A 15,882-nucleotide genomic window follows, 5' to 3' on the forward strand; every position below is an offset into this window, starting at 1 on the left:
TAAGTTATCTCTGTTCTTCACGGACAATTATTTACACACACACATATACATATACATACAGCATTTTGTTTCGTTGGTACGTAAGCGTCCTGATGTGATTTAAAATTGAAAAAAAGTAAAAAAAAAAATTCTGAAGTGGATGAGTTAAAATTGGATTTTTGAAAATACCGTCCGTTTCGTATGCAAGTTTTTAAATAACACATCTGGTAGGTTTTCTCGGTACGGTGTAGCAGTATATTGCAGAAAAATGTGGCGGTTTTCCCTATGCTTTGTTTGCCAAACCTGACACATTTCACTGCAACCTCCTACAAGAACCTCGAAAAAGTACTTCACTGCAGTCGGCCATTCGCCAGCATGGTTATCCGCTGTGACACCAAACGAAAACATAAAATTAATTATTATTTAAAAATAATTATATTTAAATATTTCTTTTTATTACCATTTTTTTATTTTCTAATTTTTAAAATATATTTCTTTTAAAATTAAAATAAATTAGAATGTAAATTTTTAAAAAATATGAGTATTAAGGTACTAGTGGCAACCATGCGCGTCCTGTTTTCCGCCTCAAGCAAGCTTCTTCTTCGCGAGAGCTGCGTCTACTGCTCATTCACTTTAGTTTGCGAGCTTGGTTCAGCGCCTGGTCGCGATCTTATCCGTGATCATCTCGGCCAAGCCGTGAGTTGTAACTTTAATCATGGTAAGAGTGTTTTCAGTTATATTTGTTTCCATTTTCTAAATTGTTTTATTAAGTTATTTTCTCCTGCTTAACTGCTATGTTGTTACATTTAACAGGCCTATAAGGATACTGGCAAGCCGGTGGCTGAAGAGGCTGTAATTCACAAAATCCGAATTACGCTAACTTCCCGCAATGTGCCGTCTCTTGAGAAAGGTATGGCTCTTATTTAACTATTCTCATCACATTTTCTTTCATGTATTTGTTTATTATCAGTGTGCTCTGAGTTGGTTGGTGCCGCTAAGGATAAAAACCTGCGCGTGAAGGGACCAGTCCGCATGCCCACCAAAACTCTTCGTATCACCACACGTAAGACTCCTTGTGGTGAGGGATCTAAGACTTGGGATAGGTAAGTTGAATCATAGAATCTTCCTTTACATTCTTCTAACTCCTGGTATTCTACTTAGATTTCAAATGCGCATTCACAAGCGTATCATTGATCTCCAAAGCCCAGCTGAGATTGTCAAGCAGATCACATCTTTCTCAATTGAACCTGGTGTGGAGGTTGAAGTTACCATTGCTGACGCCTAAACGTCACCTTGTGCCTACTTGTTATATGTTGAAATGTGGCAAGTCAATAAAAGGCATATAAAAACTATTTTTTTGGTTTATGTCAAATAATTTTTATTGTTAATGCTACCTGGTTATGCAATCATAAGTGAAATAGGTTTACGTACCTGTCAACAGCTCCTCTGTGATAAGAAACCAGTGAATGGGAACAGACCAGTTTAAAAATGTTCAAGTATTGCTTGTAACAAATAAATCAGATCCCTTAAATGGAATTAGGCAAAACACATTGACAGTTGTTTGTGTACTACAGCAGTTTACCAGTAACCTTCCAAATAGTGTTAGATGCGTCAAAGTTTATTGCGAAACTCATGATTGGCATGATGGAAAATGTCTGCAACGGGAATTTTGAAAGTTTCGAAAGAACATCGTTTACACGTACTAACCTACATGTAATAAATAATTTCATATACTGTCGCTGTCATTTACGCAATGGGTAAATGTCTTTGCACAACATATGCATTAAATAAACTATTGATCAAGTATGTTTGTTATTTTAAAAACAAGTGGCTTGCATTTGGTTAGTGAGTTGCGAGTGAAAAGAAAGAGCTATCTCGAGTTTCCTGCGTAGTGCAACTTGACCCATGAACTTTCCCAACATCTGTCTCAGTACTCGGGTCACAATAAATCCCTCTTGCGCTGCTTCAGCTTTCGTTTATTTTTTTTCTCCGGTCGAAAGATCCCCCTCGTAGTTCGGTATATACTTCTGGCGTCTTGAGTTAAACGAATCAGTCCGTGCCGCCACTAGAAGCTCGTCGTTTCCTAACGCGATACCAGTAATATTTTTCCGTTCACCAGTGAATAGTGGATCATAGCACATTTGTTTTGAGGCAGGTGGGACGTATTTCTTGTCTATTTGGTTTCATATAGATCGTGTAATAAGTATAATTCCTAGTATATAAAGTGTAGAAATGAGGAGGAAAAGATCTTTGAAAGCACTGTGCAAATCAACGTTCAAAACGAAAAAGAATTTTGAACAGGAGTTTGCTGCCTAACGAACTGAATTCAAATCTTTGAAAGCTAAACTACTATTGTTGTTAACACTTCTTTCTTTTTTTCTGAATTGATGTAAAAAGGTTTTTTAGATGCAGTGATGGCCAAAATCTTCATACCGTTGGTGTTCTTACTGTGGGACGTTGCCTTAACGCTGGCAATGCGGGGATACGTGCTGACAGGACCGAAAAGTCTTCTTTCTAACAGTGTCGAAACTTTTTGCGTTTCCATTGAAGGCAGCTATACGATAGCCAATTGCACTTTGGATCTAATGGCCAGAGAAGGTGATGACGTATATGCATCGTCCAGTCGCCGTATTAAAGGTAAAATAACGTACGTGACGTACCTTTAATTTTCACTCTTTGTATTCCTACATTTTACTTCTTGCCTTTTGCTCAAGAACGAATATTGAAATACCGATTAAAGAAGCAATCATTTTTCAGACAGGCATGGCACTAATTTAAATTTGTTTGCTATTTGCTGCGCCGTTAGATCCAAAAGATTGCATCAAATTGGCAGTGCCCGTTACTGGCGAATCGATGGCTCGTTTGCGCTGGCGAATGCGTTTCGAAAATTTGCCTGATTACACGGTGGACAATATTAAGCCAGTAGCGCTTAGGCAACTCGAAACCATCCACTTGATTCAGACTGATAAAGCTTGGTATACTCCAGGCCAGCTGGTTCGCTTTAGAATACTTAGTATGAATCACATCCTGTATCCTTTACTAGAACCGGTTTGTATCGTTCCTTTGCACGCCTCTATGTGTTGATCACAATAACAAGGTCACGTAACACAAGGTCATTTTTTGGTTGCATTCAGGTTAAGCGTGTTTGGGTAGAAGATCCAACTGGGGCAACTATAGTCCAATGGACTAATCTAACCACGGCTCACGGTATCCATCAATTAGAACTGCAGCTGTCTGTCGAGCCTGTTCAAGTAAACACATCGGCTTAACAAGTGTCTTTTAAGCGAAAACTAATCACAAATGTTTTAAATTTTTTTTCAGGGTGTATGGAAAATTCAAATGGAAAGAGAATCACAAGAAAGAGGTGTTCAGTATTTTGAAGTGCGCGAATACGTCTTACCAAAGTTCGAAGTCAATATCAATGCGCCACCGTTCATCGCCTACAACCAGGAAAGAGACAAATCAGTTCAAAAAATTCAAATCTCCATCTGCGCAAAGTAATCCTTAATTTCAAAGTTACTTCACATAAAAACACGAGTCCACACGACATGGCTAAAAATCAACAACACTCCAGTTAATTATAACGCATGTCTCGGATGTAATTCGAATGCCAAGTACCATTGAAATTATTAGTTATCTGAGGGTAGAAATAGCATTCATAACAAGCTCGTTTTGAAGACTGATTCTTATAAAAAATAATTCCAAAAAATTTGATATTCCCCTTTCACAGGTATAGCTATGGTCAACCAGTGCGTGGCAACGTGAGAGCCAACATTAAAGTGAAGTCAGATTCTCGGTATTCTCACCGGCGTTATTCAATGACACCAATGCCAGTCATCGACTTTGATAGGACTGGTGCCCTGAACGGGGACACTGGTTGCTACATCCTCAAACTGCCAGGCGATCAAATTGGTATTTCCACTTACAGTGGATCCCTCCAAAAGAGTCTCCAAGTAAGACGTCACCTACAATATCTTTTCCAAACCGGCATTTTCAGATAACAAAAATTCTAATGCACCACAAGTCTTATCCTTTGTTGAATTTTATCTCTTCGTTTTTTGCTTAGGTCTTAGCTATTGTTACGGAACAGGGTACTGGGATCGAAATGAACAGTACTTGGAGCACAGAAATTCAACGCCAGACAATGTCCGTCGATATCGCGACATGGAGCAGCAGCACCTTCAAAAGTGGTTTGCCTTACTACGGGAAAATCAAAGTGACCACGGCTGATAATCAACCAGCTGTGGGTACCGCCGTTGAAATTTGCGCCAACCCAACGATCGTTCGTGATGAGAATGAACACGGCAAAAAAGAGAAAGCTCAGCAAAAGCCCAGTGGAAAGCGTCCAAGCGTCATCGATGTTCCAAAATACTGTTCTCTCCGTGAAGCTGATGCAAACGGATTTGTCAGTTTTGAACTGCTCCCTAGTGAGCCAGACATAACTGAATATAACATCAAAGTAATGACCTGAATGAACTTCGGTTGTTGAGGTATGATCTACAATTTTTGTTATTGACACAGGCTACGATACCTTCTCCGGGAAGGAGTCGCCGTGCCATAGGTCCTCAGCTAGACATCATTACCGAGGCCCAATTCAATATTCGCAGTCTGTACTCACCCAGTAAAAACTTTATGGTCTTTGTGCCGCCTCCGAACTATCCGAAAGCTGTCGCTTGTCTCTCCGTCCTTCCTGTCAAGCTCTATTTCACTGCAGATAAGGACATCAACTTTAACGTTCACTATGTGGTCAGCCTCCATTCATAATAATAATTTGGACCCAGTATTGGCTAAATTCTCTACAATAGGTTATGGCGAGAGGCGATGTGATGCATACAGGTGTGAAACAAGTCAAATTCCGCGAAGAAGACAACATAGACCTGAGTTTGGGAGAAACGCTGCTCAACAAACGCGACAACGGTGGGTCAGAGCTGGATGCAGACGTGGAAGCTTCCTTGAAGCATGTTGGCGATCTAGAATTTGAAATTGAAATTCTTCCCGAATACTCACCTAAAATAGCATTGCTGGCGTACTATGTTCGAGATGACAAGGAGGTAGTGACGGCTCACATCGATATACCCATCGAAAACTGCTTCCCAAATCCAGTACATTGCAATTGTATGACTCTTTATTCTAATGGTTCATAACACACTTGACATTTGCATAGGTAAAATTGTCTTGGTCATCGCCGAGAAAGCAGCCTGGTCAGAATGTTACCATGAATTTAAAAGGTACTGCTGGGTCGATTTGCGGTTATTCCGTGGTCGATCGCAGCGTCACCTATGCAAGGCCGGATTTGCAGCTGTCCGAATCAAAAATCTACAATCGTTTACCTGATCTTCACATCCCGGCTGGTAGTAATCCTCAGCAAGTCACACCGGATTGGAAATATTGCGAAAAAAGTGTGAAAACAAAGTTGGATTTTGAACCACGTAACGTCAACCAATTTCTTGTCGTTTTCCTTTCAAACAGAAAATGGTGAATCGGACTTTGACGATCTTCGACGTCGAAAACGATCGTATTTCATAGGGCATTTCAGCGCGCAGTTCAAAGATGCCATGGAAGCCTTCGACGTACTTCAATGAAACAAACCCAGGATCGATCATTTTTTTCTGATAATTTCTTTTATTTATTTTTAGAACGCTGGAATTCTTGTCATGTCGGATTTGAACATTGAAACTAGACCCTGTACAGAAGTATCGAGAACGTTCCCCATGTATCTCATGCGACGCGGAGGACTGGACCCGAAATTTAGAAGCTTACGTGGTAAAGCCAATATTATTTCTTCCTAGCTACATTCGAATTAGTTTTGTATTTTGCTTGACTGCCAAATAGTTAACAAAAAAAAACAATACTTCTTTTAGTGAGCGCAGAATCAATGCCAGCCGAATCCAGGACATTTCTTAGTGCGGTGGAAGATGGTTAGTTACCATCCATTATTTTGGTCGTCTTCCAGTGAATGATATAAAATAATCTGTTTGGTTTTTGTTTTGGCTTCAGTGAATTCTTATGACAGCGTCGTCGACTTGCAATCGGCTGTTAGTGTCCGTTCCTACTTCCCCGAGACCTGGCTTTGGGATTTGGTTACTCTTAAGTACTCGAAATGAATGTTAAAGTCTGTTTGCCAATAGGTGTTGTAATCTTGAATGGACTTTGTGTTGATTCTCTTAGTTCCAAAGGAGAATTTGGCAAAGCAGTCACCCTTCCTCACACCATCACCACATGGGTGGGACGGGCACTTTGCGTCTCGGAGTCCCAAGGTTTCGGCATGACTGCGGCCGTAGATATTGAAGCCTTTCAACCCTTTTTCGTTGAGGTCCACTTGCCTTACTCGGTGAAAAGGACAGAGAAACTTCAGCTCAAAATCTCCGTATTTAATTACGCACCTCATTCGCTGCCTATTCGATTGACGCTGGCCTATTCAGAACAATTCGAATTGATAAGCGACTCCGATTCGACGTTGTTGTGTGTTCCAGCCCGAAACAACGTCGTTCATCATTTTGTTATCCACGCCATCGAGATGGGCAAGCACAACGTATCTGTATCTGCCACGATTGACGACAATTTTCCAGGAGAATGCGGACCCGAAATTCTACCGAGTGCCAGGTACATTTTCCGCGGATAAAAAAAATGCGATATATTAAAATAATGCCATTATATTTTTAAGCGATAATGTGATTAAAGAATTGCTGGTAATACCAGAGGGTTTTCCCGTTGAGCGTATTTATTCTCATATGGCTTGCCCCAAAGGTAAGCTTATGATAAAATGACAGCAAAAAAAAAAAAACGTAACCTAACTGTTTACATGCAATTAATCGTAACAGATTTCGACGAGGATAAGGCTCTCATCTGGGATTTGTCTCTACCCGAGGACCTGGTTGAAGGATCGGCAAGGGCTTGGGTTACTGCCGTTGGTGATCTTATGGGACCTGCATTGCAAGTAAAATAATCACCAAACGTGACCTGTTATTTTAATTCTAATTTAGCAGTAGAGGATTTTTCATTTTTGAATTTTGTTCAGTTAAAAATGCACATTTATGTTCGATAGGGTTTATCGGGTCTCGTTCGTTTTCCAACGGGATGTGGCGAGCAAAACATGATCCTCTTCACACCGAATATTTACGTCACCCAGTATTTGGAGGCTACCAAGCAATTGGAACCTGCTTTTAAAGCTAAAGCCGTGAATTTCATGAAGAGCGGTTAGTTATTACAAGCACTCATTCGAATTATTTTCCATTTGCTAAAGTAGTTCATCCCTCTTGTTTGCGCGGACCCCGTGGTTTATGTCGACTTCTATTAGGCTACCAACGGGAATTAACATACCGACATGACGATGGCTCTTATTCGGCTTTTGGTAAAAATGATCCACAAGGCTCATTATGGCTAACTGCTTTCGTTGTCAAATCGTTTGCTGCCGCACGCCGTTACATCCACATCGATGACAATGAACTTCAAACGTCCGTCAGATGGCTCCAGTCGAAACAGTTGGAAAACGGATGTTTTCCTGTTGTTGGCACTGTTCTTCATGCCGATTTAAAGGTTTCATTCTTTCTTTTTAGGATGTCCACTTGAAATACTGGACAAAAATAAGTCAAGTAATTTTCTCTAAAACGTTTCATTTCTCTAGGGCGGTTTGGCAGAAAGTGATGAAAACTTAGCTCCATTGACAGCCTTCACGTTAATATCACTCTTGGAAATGTACTCGGAGGACAACAAAACGACGGAAAGAAAAAAAACGATGTTGGCTGTGAAAAAGTTATTGGACAATACGTTACCTTGTCTGGAATCCGAAGAGTCTGAGATGGCCGATGTGTACACCAGAGCATTGACCGCCTACGCTTTAACATTGGCAAATCAGTTTGAATCCGCTCGACATCACATCGACTGGCTAATGGCTCACGCGCAAAACAACAATTCTTTACTTTGGTGGCAGAAACCCGGTGTGTTAAACATTTTTTTTTTTAATTCCCATTTCCAAAGTTAGAATTCAATTGAAACGTTTGATTGTATTGCCGACAAGCAATTTCCACGAATACTTTTGGCTTTCTTTATTGCCGACGATTAATTGAAAGTTGAACATTGAGCAGGAAGTGGGCCAGCACTGAACGTTGAAATGACGTCATACGTCTTGCTGAGCTTAGTGAAACTGGGCAGTAACCAGGACTTACTGAAAGCTCGCTCGATCGTCCGTTGGCTGTCCAAGCAGCGCAATAGCGAAGGAGGATTCGTTTCAACTCAAGATACAGTTGTCGCTTTACAGGTAAATACAATTCCTGGTTTAAGCTCAGTTTTATCATTTGAATTAAGCTTTTTAATTTAAAAACAAAAATGATTTAGGCTATTGCAGCGTATGCTTCGTTTATCGGAGCGCAATCAGTTGATATGGAGATACTCATCACAGCTGGCGTTTACGAAAATTATGTCCGTATTCGCGAATACGATCGTCTCGTGCAGCGCCGAATCGATCTTCCATCGCCGTTGGCGACAGAAGTTCACATTGACACTGTCGGCGAGGGAAGCGGTTGTGCGATCCTCCAGGTTTGTTATAGTGGAAGCATTAACTCAAACTTCCTTTACACCAGTTCAACCATTTGCTTTCTTGTTTCCGCTAGGCTACGCTTCGTTACAACGTTCGAACGGCACCACCAGCGTAAATTTCAACATTTTTTTTATTATTCTGTTTTTAAGCTTCCATGATAAACGCTATTTGATTGTATAGCGCATTGTTCCACCTGAACGTGAGCACAGCACAGGAGATGGGTGGAGTAGGAGAGAAATGTCGGCAACAGTTGGTCGTTTGCAGTCGATATCTCGGATCTAAAAATCACGAATCGAATATGGCGCTGATCGAGATCGGATTTGTATCCGGCTATGAAGTTGACAAAGCTTCGCTTAATGTAAGACAAACACACAGATATTAAGAGTGTATTTATCTGGGGATTAAGGCACAGATCGCCAAAGTGCATAACGTTACATAACGTACCATGGCATTTGAAATGATTTCCTTCTTCTTTGCTTACTCTTTGTGCCATAGAAAAACACACTGCCTGGGGTGAAGCGTCACGAGGTTACGGGAGATACGGTGGTTCTCTATTTCGACCAAATTACTTCGCACAAAGATGTTTGCGTTTCGCTAGTCGCTCAACACGTGTACCAGGTCGAAGATGCCAAGGAGGCCAACGTCAAGATTTATGATTATTATCAACCTGAACATGGCAAAATCATCTCCTACAATTTACCGAACGGTACGAGCTCTCACACATCACCAGTTCGCAAAGATGACCTAATTGTTTGATTTGTGTTTTGTTTTTTTCCCACCTTTTTTTATTTCTCACGGCCTTTGGCAGGATGTGCCTTGTCAGAAGCAAGCCCACAGCCACTGCAAGCAGTGCCTTTGGCTGATGCAATGATACTCTCTTCAGCTTCCCCGCCACTTGTGTCTAGAAAGGGAGTCCAGATAAGTGATACGGTATCGGCAGCCGATGCTGTCATCATTGAACCAATACCAACGAAGGAGGTTGTAAGCGAGCCTCAAGGTATGTTAGGCCATTTCACTGTGAAGAGTACGATGAACAACAGCCGCATTGCGCGAATGAATGACGCTGAAGACGTAGATGTCGCGAAAAGTCCTAGACTCGCCAATTTTGATCTGGATGTTTCAGATAGAGGTGAAGGGCCTGTTCCAGTCTTCGCACCCCCAGGTGGTTGAAATATTTCAACCCAATTTATGTTGTGTTTTTCAATTGGAGTTTTGCATTTTTTTTTCGAACGCTAACGAATCTGTTGTTTTGCGCGTTTCACAGGTCACTTACGTGGTTGTCCGCGTTGTGCCCTAGGCTTACCTGGAGATTTTCCATCGTTGTATTGCCAGTCGAAAACTGTTTATATAGCTGAAACCCGACCATCGCGTGGTCAGCGGCTAAGGCTAGTTAACGATATTTCATCGCAGCACCTGAAACCAGTGAAAATGAATTCGTCGATCGATTTGCTGCTTGAGCCTAACTGCGAATGCCATTTTTTCAAACCAGGTATCTACTCGTGAACATTCACACCAATCTATGGAATACATGCATGACTTTTTTTGTTTGTTTAGAAACCACCAATCGAAGTGTCGTCGTACTCGGTCTTCCGGTCACATCGCTTCCTTCTTCTCCCGCTAAATTGGCGGTCGGACCAGAACTATTGATTATCGATTCAAATCCGAAGCAAATAAATATCAAGTCGATTCGCAACAAATGCGGTCGAATGGTGCCATAATATCTAACAAATGGTTTGCTTTGTTATGTCACATTACTGCATTTAATACATTTGCGTTGCAACCGTTCAATTAGTTAGCCTGTCCAGTCCACGTCAAAAATGATTACCGTATTTTTTTTTACCTATTCATCCGATGATGTATCATGTGCTGAATTCTGTAAGTGTACTCGTTTCTTTACCGCTGTCCAACGTAATGATGGTAGCTCTTCATTCATTGTACTCTTATTTAGTTCAATAAACTAGGAAATAGAATTGATCCAATGAAACCAGTGAAAGCTATACACATCTGTCAATAACAAATGTGTATTAGGCAACTAATTTGCATCACTTTTTGTAGTTTCATCGTCCGAAATCATTTAACGCTGGCGCTCATTCTTCTTTGACTCGTTTTCCCTTTTTTTAAATTCTAATTGTGCAATGAAGTACTACATGTCAGATTCGGTGTGAATTTAGGACAGAGTAATAGGCACGAAGTTTTGACGACTGAAACTATAGTTGTATCACTTGGCTAGTTTTATTACATAAAATCGTACAAGTCTTCAGGGGAAAAAAACTGATGTCAATAATGGAGAGAGCAACATAACGAAAAGTAGTTGGTATTTTCTTAACTTCGAAGACAAACTACGTATACACTTTCAGACTATGAGTTACAAAATGGCGACAAAGCGGGCAGATCGGATTCGATTCTTGTATGGTATCCACACAAGTTTGACACAAACAAAAGTGACGACATGGGAGCAAAATGACACACTTGAAATGATCGTGGCAAATAACACACAATTTATCTTCCCGCTCTTGTTCCAACTGGCGCAGTAAATGGCCGGTAGAATGGTTTTCCATTTCAAGTTTTCCACCTTGTTGCAGCGAAGACGGTCTTTTGAATTTTGGCATACGTAACCAAGAATTTCCCGCTATCCAACTCTTTGCTATTTGCCAATAAAACAAGACGGATTTCAAGAAAAAGAAGAAAACCAATGAAATGACTATTGCAAGAAGCACTCCAAACAAAGAAGAGGGTGGAATGTCACTAAGTTCATAATGTACACTTTTAAAAAACACGAGAATGGCATTAGCTATTCGTAAAAAATAGTCCCACATCAATTGCAGTAACCAACTGATTGCTGAGGTAACTCCACAGGCAATTGATAACAAAAGGTTGGGTCCTAGTTGGACAAGAAAGATGGTGCTATTCCCGATAAGTATCAGTAAGGCTTTAGCATTGATGAGAGTGCATAGGATTAGGTCAAGTACACTTTCAAATATTGCATGTACCAGCAAATGAAGCTGGATGAAAAAGGTTTTGAAGGAATTCACACAACTAAAAATGGCTAGAACAATGTGATCTCCAGTATCACCTAAGAATTTGAGCACAGTTTCAAATACGTCAGTTAAATCTTGGATAAACAAAACAAAATCATTTTTTGCTGACAACAGACCATCAGCCAAAGAAAACATACAAGAAATGGTAGTTTCAACAATAAAAATCATTGACTGCCATAAAAATTTCCCAAATAAAGTGACAAATTGGAAAATATTTGCCATTGTTGATCCTGTGCATTGTATGTAGCTTTCAATCTCATGTGTGATACTGGTTAAAATGTTTGACATTCTCCAACAATATCAATTGAACTCCTTCCGACAGTCTGGACAATTAGTTCCTGTTACAAAACTTTTCAATTAAACATTCGCAATCATTAATTATTCAAGGTTTACTGTAGTCAGGCTGGTTTAAACGATGCCATTTTCAAATGCGGCTGTTAGGTTTTACAGTACACTCTTACCGGTTTTGTTTTTGAAACTGCAGCGCCTCTAGCGATGATTGAGAGAGTGATAAGCTAAAAGCTAAATTATTTCGCCTTTCAAACTTACATTACTAGGATATCAAACCGAAGGTGGTAGATGGAAAACAATTACTTCACAAACTTGAAATGTCAATTTATTGGGTTTGTAAATGCAAACCGTTTGTGTTATCACCTTCTTAGTGTAATAAACCTATGGGTTCAATCCTGTCAAAGCTTCATACGAGCATTTTCAACATAACACCCGTTCCGATTTGAAAACTTTTTTCCCCAATACGCGTTTCATAGAACTTTCTAGGTCACACTATCAATGCAATGAAGAAATGTCTTTTGTAATTGAATTAATGATTACAAATGTTTTATTTAATCTTGGCAAGATTTAGCTCGTAAAGAAGCACAGTTGGCGTAACATCTTCTGCATGAAAAGAAAACTCAATTCAATCAATGGAAGGGTTTTAGATGGTCGGCTTTCTTCGTATACAATACGTTGTATATCCGTTTGGGGAAAAAATACGTCTTGCAGAGTTGCCGGCCAGAAATCGTTCAATCGCGACGAGTGAAGGCGTGAAATGACTTGACGTTGTGACTACATTGGGTGCAAACACCATCGAATAAGGAAGAGGGGGAGGTGGTGCTTGGAGACAGTCACGGCCATCCTAAGGTAATCTTTCTGTGTATAAAAGGCAATTGGTTTTACGCCCCATTGTGATCGCATAGTCCACTCTATAGATATACGATTTGCCTAACACTAAAGCTGCTGCTGCTTATAAAATTGTGTGCAATCAACTAAAATGAGCGCAGGAAACGTATAATCATTAATTACTGATGAAATGTGTACATCAGCGCGTGCGCATCGCGGAAACGTGTATGCTGATTGTGTAGATGTGTGGAGGAGATGTATTGATTTTAGAGCACTGCCAACTGTTTTGCTCTGTCGCTTCTACATCCGCACCCCGAAACAACATTCAGGTTTGAAACACACGCAATCCAAGGCGTAAGATTCAGCCAATGGGCCCTGTAGATCAGTCCCACGGCTTGGCTATTAGGTGTTGGCACTCAGGCATCGCGATACGAATTCGCTTAGCTCAAGAGCAGATCAACACACCATTCTGAATTATTCATTAGGCGCCTCGGCTCAGCTGCTTTGTATCCTTCATACAGTCAGAATGGTGGATCAATGTTTAGAACGCCAGAAAATGGCTAAAAGAATGGCAAAAGCGACGAAATAACGCAGACTTACCAGCAGAAAATAAATAAAATAAAAAATCGAAATGCAAAAAAAAAAAAAAAGAAGGAAACAACAAAACAAAAAGCGGACGGCCCATGATAAAGAGACATCGTGCTCTTGCGATTTACCGCACTTCTTCAAGAGTCACGGTCTGTGATGGCATATAGGCCTGCTCGAACCAAACGAGTCATCCATCCCAATCCGAAATGTTTTTCCCTTCTCCTCGTATGACGTACACTACGAAGAAATGTAGTGGTTCGACGAGAACGTGTATGTGTCATCTCTGCACACAGCGCCCGTTATTGATAGCAGCGAAACACAGGAAAGACATATTTCTACTGTCAAATCCGCAAAAGGGATCGGACGTGAACGTTTGTTCCCTTTTCTTTTTTTCTTTCTCCAGGTGGAATTTGCGTGTATTTCGTTTTAATGCGCTTCCTTCATATTTCAATTGCACCATCTCGTTTTGCTAGATGCGAGTCGGGTATAAGTTAGGGTAAGCTATTGAACAGAAGCCTAACCACAAAGTTTAGGAAATTAGCACGAGGGTATAATCGTTTGATGTACTACCGGTTTGGCACATGTAATCAACTGGATGCCCGTCGAATGGGAAATTATGTTGCCCTTCGCAATCCATGCTCTTGTCAAAATGCATAACGAGCCTCATGTGCATATACGAGGTTGTAAAGAAAAAAATACGAAATTCTTTGTCAGAATAGTTAACACAATACAATATATTTTCAAGCAAGGGAAATCAAGAATAATGGCGGCGTAAATGCACTACTTTATTATTCTTTTTTTTTTCTCTCTTTACCTTTAGGGGAAAAAAAACGTGAGTAAAACGGGAGATCAATACTTTTGCTTGTTACCTCATTTCAGCTTAGATGTTGTAGAAAGCCCGAAAGCTGTCCGTGTATCGCCTGCATGTGCACACAAAAGCAAAGCGCTTGATGGGCCCGCTAAACCCGGCACACGATGACCGGGTGTTTCATTATCGTTTGTCCAAGTGCCTTTGAGACGATTAAAAGAAACGGATCTACTAGATACGATGATCCACGTTGGATTAACTCTCTTGCATGTAACAATACTTTTCACTGATGGGGTGGGGAGTGTGTAGTAGTGGGGGGGGGTGGGGTGGGGTGGAGCGAGGGGTTATTCGAAGAGAGAGGAAGGAGAACACAGGAAAGCTTTTTCCTGCACACGCCACTGGGTTTGTTTGCAGCAGAATCCGAGATGGTTACAGGATCCCTGCATATGCAAATTGAGGGCTCCTTTTTTCTTCGTAGAGTGTACCACTTCGAAAGGTTAGCGGAGACGACGAACGAGTACGTTCTCGGCTGAGACATGTGACAAATATCTTGGGGAGACCCATACTATTTGACGCTGTCCAGGGAATATAGTATGCATCTATACATACAAATAGATTCTATCACGAAATCATTGGGGCTTGTGCGACTGTCCAAGAACATGCCCAACGAAACATGTCCGACTGTCAAAACGATACAAGTTGCGTAAGACGACCCCTATAATGGACCGTAGATGCCACGACTGCGTGTTCTCTCCCTCTTTCTATCCTTGGTTCCAATCAAACGTTCGCCTTTGCATGTTACAGAGAAAAATAACTGTAGTGTATCGAGTTGCGTTCCCCACGCCCAAGGTCGTCGCAACAGCTCGTGTCGTCGGAATGGAAAAAAATGTGTTTGCTGTTGGCGTATTTCGGGGTGGGGTAAGAAACGGCAAACTTATTACGTAACGGGTTCGAAATTTTCGTTTTTCAAAGTGATGAATAACAAACAACAGGGTAATAGCTAACCTCACCTACATTCCCCATTTTCCAAACCTTTAGAAATGAGAACGACAAGAGAATAACTTGGGTCGTTTGCTGTTAGTACCAGCAACACAGAAAGGGGGGGACGGCAACACAAAAAAGGTAGAGAATGTTTCATTCGTCCTTCATTAGAGCAGTGATAAATAGGAAAACGCGTAATATGGAGCACACGTGCATGAAGCGCGCAGCATTAAAGAATACGCTGCTGGAAAAGTCAGTGTGCAACTCTATACATGTGTAGCCCACAAAACAACAAAAAGGGGGTATGGCCATTGGGATCGGACCACTGGCTTATTTGGACACGAGCGTCAAGCCTATATTGCTGCGGCACCAACTGCGTGGGGGGAAAGAAAACCAGTCCGCGCCCGCGGGTCAACTAAATCGAAACGACGCACGTAGACCTCGTCTAGTTAAAATCGATAAAGCAAAACATTGTATGCAGGAGAAAAAAAAAAACACATACTAGCCGCTTTTGTTTAGGTGCTACACCAAAGACCTTTTTTTTTTTTTTTTTTTTTGGGTTGACGCCCCCCTCTTTTCGGTGGCCTTTCCCTTTGCGTCCTAACGAAATATCGGAACGCCGTTCTCCCAAAAGTTGGGTAGCAGTGACTCGGCTGAGACCTGCGCGAACAGCAGACGTCTGTGTTCGTCTGAAGGCGGTCAGTGGACTTTTTTGACTGTAGTTAGTCAGTTGGGCAGTCGCTGTTTCGCCGAAGTTGCCCCCAAAAACCGACACAACAGTTTGCAATCACAGCTGCAATCCGACGTAATCTCTGAACGTGTTGGTGACATCG

The 15,882-nt window shown here is 41.2% G+C and overlaps 4 protein-coding genes across 4 annotated transcripts in view; 2 read left to right on the forward strand and 2 right to left on the reverse strand.

Annotated features, from left to right (window-relative positions):
* The window catches only part of LOC130685729 (lipid droplet-associated hydrolase-like), a 91,156-nt gene that overhangs the window by 31,109 nt on the left and 44,165 nt on the right, over positions 1 to 15,882 (reverse strand). The window lies entirely within an intron of this gene.
* On the forward strand, positions 539 to 1,329 carry LOC130685731 (small ribosomal subunit protein uS10-like). The gene is made up of 4 exons (XM_057509055.2): positions 539 to 697; positions 793 to 889; positions 950 to 1,082; positions 1,141 to 1,329. Exons 1-4 carry the CDS (start codon positions 695 to 697, stop codon positions 1,262 to 1,264), a joined length of 357 nt encoding a protein of 118 aa, XP_057365038.1. The 5' UTR covers positions 539 to 694; the 3' UTR covers positions 1,265 to 1,329.
* LOC130685718 (pregnancy zone protein-like) lies at positions 1,955 to 10,489 on the forward strand. The gene is made up of 28 exons (XM_057509037.2): positions 1,955 to 2,134; positions 2,386 to 2,616; positions 2,786 to 3,027; positions 3,114 to 3,230; positions 3,301 to 3,476; positions 3,710 to 3,932; positions 4,046 to 4,438; positions 4,501 to 4,725; positions 4,785 to 5,081; positions 5,144 to 5,378; positions 5,449 to 5,549; positions 5,616 to 5,742; positions 5,841 to 5,897; positions 5,977 to 6,070; positions 6,148 to 6,582; positions 6,644 to 6,726; positions 6,801 to 6,916; positions 7,025 to 7,175; positions 7,277 to 7,515; positions 7,604 to 7,916; positions 8,064 to 8,236; positions 8,314 to 8,514; positions 8,589 to 8,626; positions 8,696 to 8,873; positions 9,011 to 9,221; positions 9,324 to 9,677; positions 9,780 to 10,004; positions 10,070 to 10,489. Exons 2-28 carry the CDS (start codon positions 2,394 to 2,396, stop codon positions 10,231 to 10,233), a joined length of 5,391 nt encoding a protein of 1,796 aa, XP_057365020.1. The 5' UTR covers positions 1,955 to 2,134; positions 2,386 to 2,393; the 3' UTR covers positions 10,234 to 10,489.
* On the reverse strand, positions 10,726 to 12,034 carry LOC130685728 (uncharacterized). Its single transcript, XM_057509052.2, has 2 exons — positions 11,947 to 12,034; positions 10,726 to 11,891 (listed from the first exon to the last, which is right to left on the reverse strand). Exon 2 carries the CDS (start codon positions 11,839 to 11,841, stop codon positions 10,855 to 10,857), a length of 987 nt encoding a protein of 328 aa, XP_057365035.1. The 5' UTR covers positions 11,842 to 11,891; positions 11,947 to 12,034; the 3' UTR covers positions 10,726 to 10,854.

The sequence above is a fragment of the Daphnia carinata genome, chromosome 9 (genome assembly GCF_022539665.2).
Source record: "Daphnia carinata strain CSIRO-1 chromosome 9, CSIRO_AGI_Dcar_HiC_V3, whole genome shotgun sequence".
Lineage (NCBI taxonomy): Eukaryota > Metazoa > Arthropoda > Branchiopoda > Diplostraca > Daphniidae > Daphnia > Daphnia carinata.